Source organism: Mus musculus, chromosome 4, assembly GCF_000001635.26.
Source record: "Mus musculus strain C57BL/6J chromosome 4, GRCm38.p6 C57BL/6J".
In the NCBI taxonomy this organism is placed as follows: Eukaryota; Metazoa; Chordata; class Mammalia; order Rodentia; family Muridae; genus Mus; species Mus musculus.
The window spans coordinates 60,576,371-60,584,256 of NC_000070.6; the positions used below are offsets into that span (position 1 = coordinate 60,576,371).

The 7,886-nt window shown below is 41.1% G+C and overlaps 1 protein-coding gene across 2 annotated transcripts; it reads right to left on the reverse strand.

Moving 5' to 3' along the window:
* Window positions 1–1,889: 1,889 nt before the first annotated feature.
* Mup10 (major urinary protein 10) lies at window positions 1,890–5,906 on the reverse strand. 2 transcript variants are annotated; one of them, XM_006537481.2, is made up of 7 exons: window positions 5,623–5,906; window positions 5,151–5,284; window positions 4,309–4,382; window positions 3,583–3,693; window positions 3,140–3,241; window positions 2,931–3,017; window positions 1,890–2,142 (listed from the first exon to the last, which is right to left on the reverse strand). In XM_006537481.2, the coding sequence occupies exons 1-7, from the start codon at window positions 5,716–5,718 to the stop codon at window positions 2,039–2,041; spliced, it is 708 nt and encodes a 235-aa protein (XP_006537544.1). In that variant the 5' UTR covers window positions 5,719–5,906; the 3' UTR covers window positions 1,890–2,038. The 2 variants fall into 2 exon arrangements, with proteins under 2 accessions (XP_006537544.1, NP_001116119.1); NM_001122647.1 differs by having other exon boundaries at window positions 2,931–2,976; window positions 5,623–5,785.
* Window positions 5,907–7,886: the final 1,980 nt, after the last annotated feature.

The window sequence follows — 7,886 nt, forward strand, 5'->3', positions numbered from 1 at the left end:
TCCCTTCTGTGCATCTGTAAGCCTGTGCCTATACTCCTTGGAGAACGCTCTATCCTGGATGAACTTGTGTACAGAGGGCTGTGGAACAGCCCAAGCTCCGGGAGTAGATGGTGACTGAAGGGATCCTGTCCCAGCTGCTCCACTGTTTCTGTGCCCTGCACACCCTTGCTGGTCATTCCCTGGAGTGTTAATGGAGAGAAAGTGTCTACTTCACCTCCCAGCCCTCGAGTGAAAGCACTCCTGGGAGAACAGTTCTTTCCTGTCCTGGCCTTTGCACAGCTGATAATCTTTATAAAAGGAATGAAATAAGGAACTCCTATAGGGTTAAGGAATGTCTCAATAAGCTCTAGGTTGGGTGTAATTGGGAAATTACACTTCAGTGATTAAATAGCCCATTATATCCTATTTCTAATAAGTGGACACAAACATAAAGCTAACTCTGCTATTGGTAAAGAAGTAGCTGTCACTGATTTTAGCCAGAGGACAGACACCATTTTAGATGGCACAATTATCTTGTGTTTCCAATCTGAGGAGGATGGTGCCTAATGTTGATATTTTGTGAGGTTATTTATTCCTGATAAGACATTTGGGCCAACCATGGGCATCAAGCCAGCTTTTGCAAGTTGAAACTCCTAGATCTAGCAGTCAGACCAGTCCTTAGGTGTCAACAGCTGCTTTGATATTTAGAATGGTTGGTCCTGTCACAGCAGCTACAGGTATTTGTGTTCTTTCTGTATGTCATGTAAGGTTGGGCATCTGTCTTCAAATTCACCCTGCTTCAGCCCTTGTTATCTGAGGGTACATGCTCATGTGGCATCCTTGGGCTTTTGTGACAGTTTTCCCCAACCCTCTATGTTCCCTTAGCTGTAATGTATTCCCAGATCACAAAGAATTGTACAGTTCTACAGTGTCAACCGTCACATCTTCCCTGTCTTCTTACTTTACAAAGGGATTGCTTGGTCTGAGATTTTGAATTCCTTCCTTGACTTTGAATGTTTTCACTATTTCAAATCTTATTTCTACAAAGTGTTTGGTGTTGAAAGCGAGAGGATTTAGCTTGAACTCAACCTGCAGTGTTGGTATGGAATAACCAAAATTTTTTGTACCTTTCTCTGGGTTGTGTTCTTTTGAGGTATGGTAGCATGGTCAAGCCTTTTTTTGTCTTCTACAGAGTCTTGGATTGGAACTACTTCTTAACTATATAAGGATTCCCATTGATAGCTTATTTTGTGAACACTTATTTTGTCGATTAATTTTTTTGTCAATTCTAAAAATGAAAAGCTAGGCATGGAAGTCCATGGATGTAGTTGAAGCCACTTAGGAGGCTTTGGTCAGAGAATGATTTGGACCCACAAATCAGGGCAATTGTGGGGAGGGAGCTATTTCATCATAATTAGTTAGGGTTCTCAATAGTGTTTTGCCATCTTTTAGCAAACTACAGGAAGAACTCCTTTCATGTGTCCTGAGTTGAACCAATTTAATCTATTGATCTAGGGTCCAGAGTATTCTATGGAAAGCTAGAAACCTTTTTCTTTTTATCCAATGTTACTCTAATTACCAAACCTACCCCCTCACTATGTCCGGAAAGTTATTGAGCAGGCATAGCCTTAGAAATATGTGTCTCTCCTTTGCTGTGTTGAAAGAGAAACTATGGATGTAGGAGTCATACAGCAAGTGTCATGCTCCCGAGGTCCTCATAAATCACTAAATCAGGAGAGCTAAAGAGCAGGCAGTACACATCAGGGCTTGGGATTTCTGCAGGGGAGCCAAAATCCAGAAACTCAGGTTACATTTGGGGTCATAAGGAAGGATCTTGGTTACAGGACCCAGGAGGTCCCCTCATTCACTCACTATCAGCCCCACATTTTTTCTGGACATAGAGACATATATTTAAGTGCAAGGGTAATCATTTATTGAACAGGAAGAGGAAGAAATTCATGAAAAATTGTCATGGGTATATCAAAGAGAAATTTAAAGAAGTCTTTGATTCTTGATGAGGTATCCTAGGTAACATGTGGATAGACTGGAATTGGACTTCTCAGTGAGACAGGATGGAATGCAGATCACAGAATTTATACTGGGGATGCTGTATGGATAGGAAGGGATGATGGTGGAGTCCTGGTGAGAAGTCTCCACTCAACACTGTAAGCCAGGAAGAAAGAATATAGAAACTCATTAAACACTTCTTGGATTGACTTTGGGACAGTGAGACATTCTATTATATAGAACAAAGGGGATGAAGAAATGGATCTTCCCTTGCAATCTAACTGGAATTATTTGCCAGAACACAGGGATGAAAGTCAGAATAAATGACCGTAATGGAAGATCTGAGGCTTGTTTCCACAACCTTTGTTATAAGAAGCTCTGAAGAATGTTAGGTAAATTGTAGAATAATGATAAAAGCCTTGGCTACTTTTAAAGACTTCACACATTATATGAGTGATGTCTTGTACTACATGAGAAAGGAGGGCCATAGCAATTTGCTCTCCAACCTGTTCGAGAAGTAGTGATCAGGGACCTCCACTCCCAGGTAAGAAGCCAAGGTTGTACAGAGTTCAGATTAAGATGTTATTAATTCGAGTGGGATGGGGGGGGGTCCACAGACACTAAAGAACAGTTATACCACAACCTTCCATTCTGTGTCTTAATGATATTGAACCCATCGCTGAGCCATTTTTATACAACCATACATCAAATATGTAAAACTCAAATCCTTGTTTCATTGCCTAAGTCTTGGGTCACATTACTTCCAAGCTCAAAGTAGGACTAGATCACAAATCCAGACAATTCAAAGCCAATCTTCAAGCTTTCCTAGAAGATTCTTTATCGAACTATTTTTTAATGTAATTTGGGTGCACAACATTAATACTTTGGGAAGGGCCTCTCCATGTCGACCAACCCCCTCCTTGCTCTCTTTGGATATTGCCCACCTGGAGGCTCAGGCCATTCTTCATTCTCGGGCCTGGAGGCAGCGATCTGTAGTGTGAGAACAAGAACATGTTCAGGTACCAGGTCCACTTTATTTCCCCAAGAATAAGGATAGGACTCTCCAGCATTCAAAAATGACTGGTAGCCAACTAGGTTTGTTTCCTCTATGATAAATATTCAGGATGAGAAAAATAACTGAATCCTGACTTACTGGCATTGGATAGGTCAATGATATTTTCTCTAAGGATTCCATGCTCCTCACATAGTTGTGCAAACCTTTCCTTGATGTCTGAACTCAAATCTGGTTCTCGGCCTGTGAGAAGAGCAATAGTGAGTGTAGCAGTTATATTGTGTGCATTGACCACAGCCTGAGTGAGTGGACAGGGACTTCCCCATAAGGATGGGAGTATGTTTGCCAACACAATTGACAGGCATTGGTATGATCTATCCTGGATTTGGCATCCATAGAATATCCTTCAGTCACACTGAGAGATTTCAGAATGCTTCCATTACTATGCTCAAGGGTTGATGGGGAGAGCATCAATCATCAGGAGGTTACAAAGAGGTAGGCCCAAGCTGGGAAGACCATATTAAAGCTAGAGTTTTTTGTTCTTTTCCCATCCGAGGATCAGTTTCTGTGTGAAAATACTTTACCATAGAGCCCCATCAGCTGGAAGGTTTCCCCATCCTTTTCGTTAATGAGATGAGCCATAAGAAAGTTATCATAGTCTGTCTTAGGTATAGTAAATGTATTGAATCCATCATCTGTGGAAGAAATGGAACACAGCTCAGAAATTTTTTGTTCTGCAGGAAATTTTGGATACCCTTTTCTTGTTCTACCCCAACATAAAATAAGTAAAATACATATCGTGGAAGAGATGGGTGAAGTGTCAGAGCCTTTCTGTCTTCAGTTTTCTGAACTTAAAGAAGTAACTCCTAAGAAAAGGGACTCTGAGAGGTCCACACCACTAGTGAACAGTCAGCCATAGCAGCACCACTCTCTGATCATCTGCTAGGCTTACCTCCCTCCCTCAGCAGCTTCAAGCAACATGTTTCTATCTTTTATAAGTTTGTTGTATCAAACATCCACTGCTACACCCTAAGCGATTAACACCAGTGCTAGCCTCCAGGCAGTATCAGATAGATTCCATCTCCCCCTACTTATCCTACTTTCCTGCCACAGGGTGTTAGCTATAAGATGGCAACAGTTTTACTAGTAGGTGCAATTTCCTGAGTTCAAACTCCAGCAAAACACACACAACAACAACAACAACAACAACAGCAACAAACACACACACACACACACACAGACACACACACTAAAGGTATTAAGGTTTACTAATCATCTTGTGGATAGATATATAGATTTTATGTACTCACACGTCACAGAATATTCACCAGCCTTTTCTGTTTTGTCAGCAACCATAGATAATTCGGAGCACTCTTCATCTCTTCTGTAAAACAGAGTGAGCTGGTTCGTAAGGGATTTTGATCTGGATGGATTCTGGACCCTGTACTCTGTACCTATCTCCAGTTTCTGATTCCATTTAACTTTTGACTGTTTTTGTAAAATTAGCAAAAGGCGTTTATTTACATTAATTCCTTTATATTTCATGCTTTAGCAATCACAAATTTGCCTAGTATTTAAAAAAAAAGAAAACAACAATCACTTCTCATCCTTATTACAACTGCAACTACCTCCAAGTTTCACCAGTGCCGGGCTTCAGCCAGTGGTGTAGATTATCAGGCAGATTTCCACCATCTGCCTCAAATTAGCACTCTGTAATGTTGCCTGATGTGGTTCCCAGTACCACAGAGGAGAATTATTATTATCGCCTTTACTGCAGGAAAACGGAAGTACAAAGGGGTGGATTTATTTGGCTAACAACTACAAAGAAAAATTTGATTCATGATCACATAATCTTAACTTGTGATAAACTGGCTCAATAATGTGGTTTCAGAAGTGTCTCTGACCTTTCCTTAAGGAACTCCTAGTGAATTAATTCCTGTCACCAACTCTTGTCTCTGACTTTTGAAAAATCCCTGGTTATGAGATCTTGGTTCAGTGTCAGACGGAGCGTTCTGGTTTAGGATACAGACTTAGTATGTGTGTACAAATGTACATACTGAGAGGCATCTCTTCCCCCAGTCCCAAGTGTTTGTAGGCGTGAGACCATACCAGGTTTCATTTCCTCTTTCTCAGCTAAGAGCATCTCACTTACACAGTATGGAATTTAAGAACTAAGGATTTCTCCAAGACATGGATTTGCTCCAGAAAAAGTCTAAAGTTGCCATTATCTTCTATCTTTTCTCTTTTGTCAGAGGCCAGGATAATAGTATGCCATTCCCCATTAATCTGTAATAGATAAGCAAACGGTTAAGGGAGAAGAAGCAGGGATACCACATGCACATGTGTCCACTTGAACTCCATTCTATGGGTTAGGGCCTGAGCATACACAAGGGTAGATCTCATGCCAGTTGTCACAATACTTAGCATACTGCCCCTGCCTCTCAGTGAGACTAGAGGTCCCCCAACATTTTCAGTTATGAAGAGCTGGTCTTACTTCAAGGTCTGGATCCATTCATTTGTCTAAGAGATTGGGGCACTATACCCATCCCCTCAAAGGACCTACTTGGCTTCAAGAGTTCCCCAAAGCACATTCTGAGTCAGAAGCTACTATTCAGTGATCATACCTTTTCTACATTAAAGTTCCTTCCCGTAGAACTAGCTTCTTCTGCATGGACACAGACTAGGGTCAGTCCCAAACACAGCAGCAGCATCATCTTCATTTTGGTAGGGAATAGGATTGTCTGTCTGTCAGGACCACATCTTTCTTGTGATCCTGGCTACACTCCACTCCCCAGCCCCTTTGCTTGTCCTTATATAATCTCTGAGTTCAGCGGTATTTTTTTTTTGTTGTTGTTGTTGTTGTTGTTGTTTTTGTTCCTCTTCCCGTATGGGTCTCCTCTACCTCAGTCAGGCTTTGTGGAATGTTTTCTCATTTATTGATTAGAGGCCAAGAATTGTTCCTTGCCCTTTACAAACTTGGCAATTTCATAACTTATGGATTGATTTAGTAATCTTATGTTTCTCAAAACATATTCCCAATAAAACAGTGGGTGTTCAAGAGAATTGCCAACTGGAATCAGATGCAACTTTGGATCTGGTTTGGAATCAGAAAGCCAGTTTTGGAGGGAGTACAGACTGAACTGGAAGGACAAGTATGCATAGAATCTTTGCTTTAAGATGAGTATGGAAGAACTTGAGTTACCCAATTTTTGCAAAAGATTCATTTATATTTCATGTGTATGAGCACTGGTTTTTCATGTGTACCTGAGTACCATGTCCAGGCCTGGTGCAGCGGAGGTCAGAAGAAGGAGTCAGATTCTTTGAAACTTGTTTTTACTGAGAACCCAGGTTCAATTACCAGCACTCCCATGGCATCCCAAAACACACTCTAACTTCAGGAACAGGAAATCACATACTTTCGACCCTTGTGGCCTCCTCTACAAATGTGGTGCATACAAACTCATTCAGTCACATGCAAATAAAATAGTAAATCTTAATTTAAAAAATTATCAAGAAAAGTCTTCCAAGGCTAAGCTGATAGCTGCCTGAAAGGCTTCAACCTTTGTACAGATAGCACTGACCTCAGAATCCAAAGTGGTGTCAGTAGCCAGGTTTCATCAACTGTTTACTTTTGAGAACATTGGACTTCACCTGAGAAGACATAATAAAATAAAAATAAAAGACTTCAAGAATGAGGCAAGTACGTGATATGCTTTGTTTCAACTTTGCTTCAGCTTTATATGGTATGTACTATTTTATTCTTCATACCATAGTATTAGTTAAGACTCACAAAGATGATGTAATCGTATAATGTCATTTAGTCAATTAACGTGAGAACTTAGATTTATTCCAAGACTCTCTAACTCAGGAGCCTTTTTTCTTATTGACTCTACTACACAGGTCACAATATTTTTACCATGAATGGGGAATGGTTAAACAGGCAAAGGAGGAATAAACAGTGTTGGAGAGTTATAAACAAGTCAGACTGGCAGGTAGTAGCAAAGAAAGTACACATGTGTTTCTTTAAAATATGGAGGAGTTGGTGTGGACCGAGAATGAATGAGGTATGACAACTGACTCTCTCTAGGTCTACAAGTGTTTGGAGGAAGCTCTTCTAGGGGATTATCACATTTTTCCTTCCTCCTCCTCCTCCACCACCTCCTCCTCCCCATCCTCATCTACCTCCTCCTTCTCCTCTTCCCACATTCTTCTTTTTGGTTGATTATGGTGTCTGCACACATGTGCACATGCTTGTACCTTTGCTAGTATATGCAGAAGTCAGCACAGGACACCAGTCGTCTCCCTTTATGTCTTTTTACTTCATCCCCTTGAGACAGGGTCTCCCTCTGAATCTGGCAATTAGTGTATTTCAGATAGGCTGGCGGGCCACTAAGTCCCAGCAATCCTCCATTCTCAGCCATCTACCCACTTCTGGGGTTAAAAGCAGCCATGACCAGCTTTTTAATGTGAGCTCTGTGCTGGACTTGAGCTTACACTGAGGGTCTGAATGGTCTTAGATCTTTGACTATCCTCCTGCTCCAGCTTCCTGAACTCTGGGATTATGGGTTGTAGCACCTCATCTGGCTATGGACTATTGTTTTTCTAGTAATGAACTAGAAGTTGCTTCTACAGCAGAAAGCAACAATGAGTTCACCCAACTCCCGGCTCCAACTCAGGCACATTCCCTGTCACTAAGCATGTTAACACTCCTTAGCATGTGTAGACTGTTTATGTGACTGAAAACCTGAAGTAGTCAAGAAATGACTAGACAAAGTATGTGGGTAAGGGGTTTAAGGACTTTACGTGAAACCAACTTACATCCCAGTTGTAACTAGCTATCGTTTCTGAAACTAATAGGAAAATGATTAATCACTTTGACCTTTGTTTC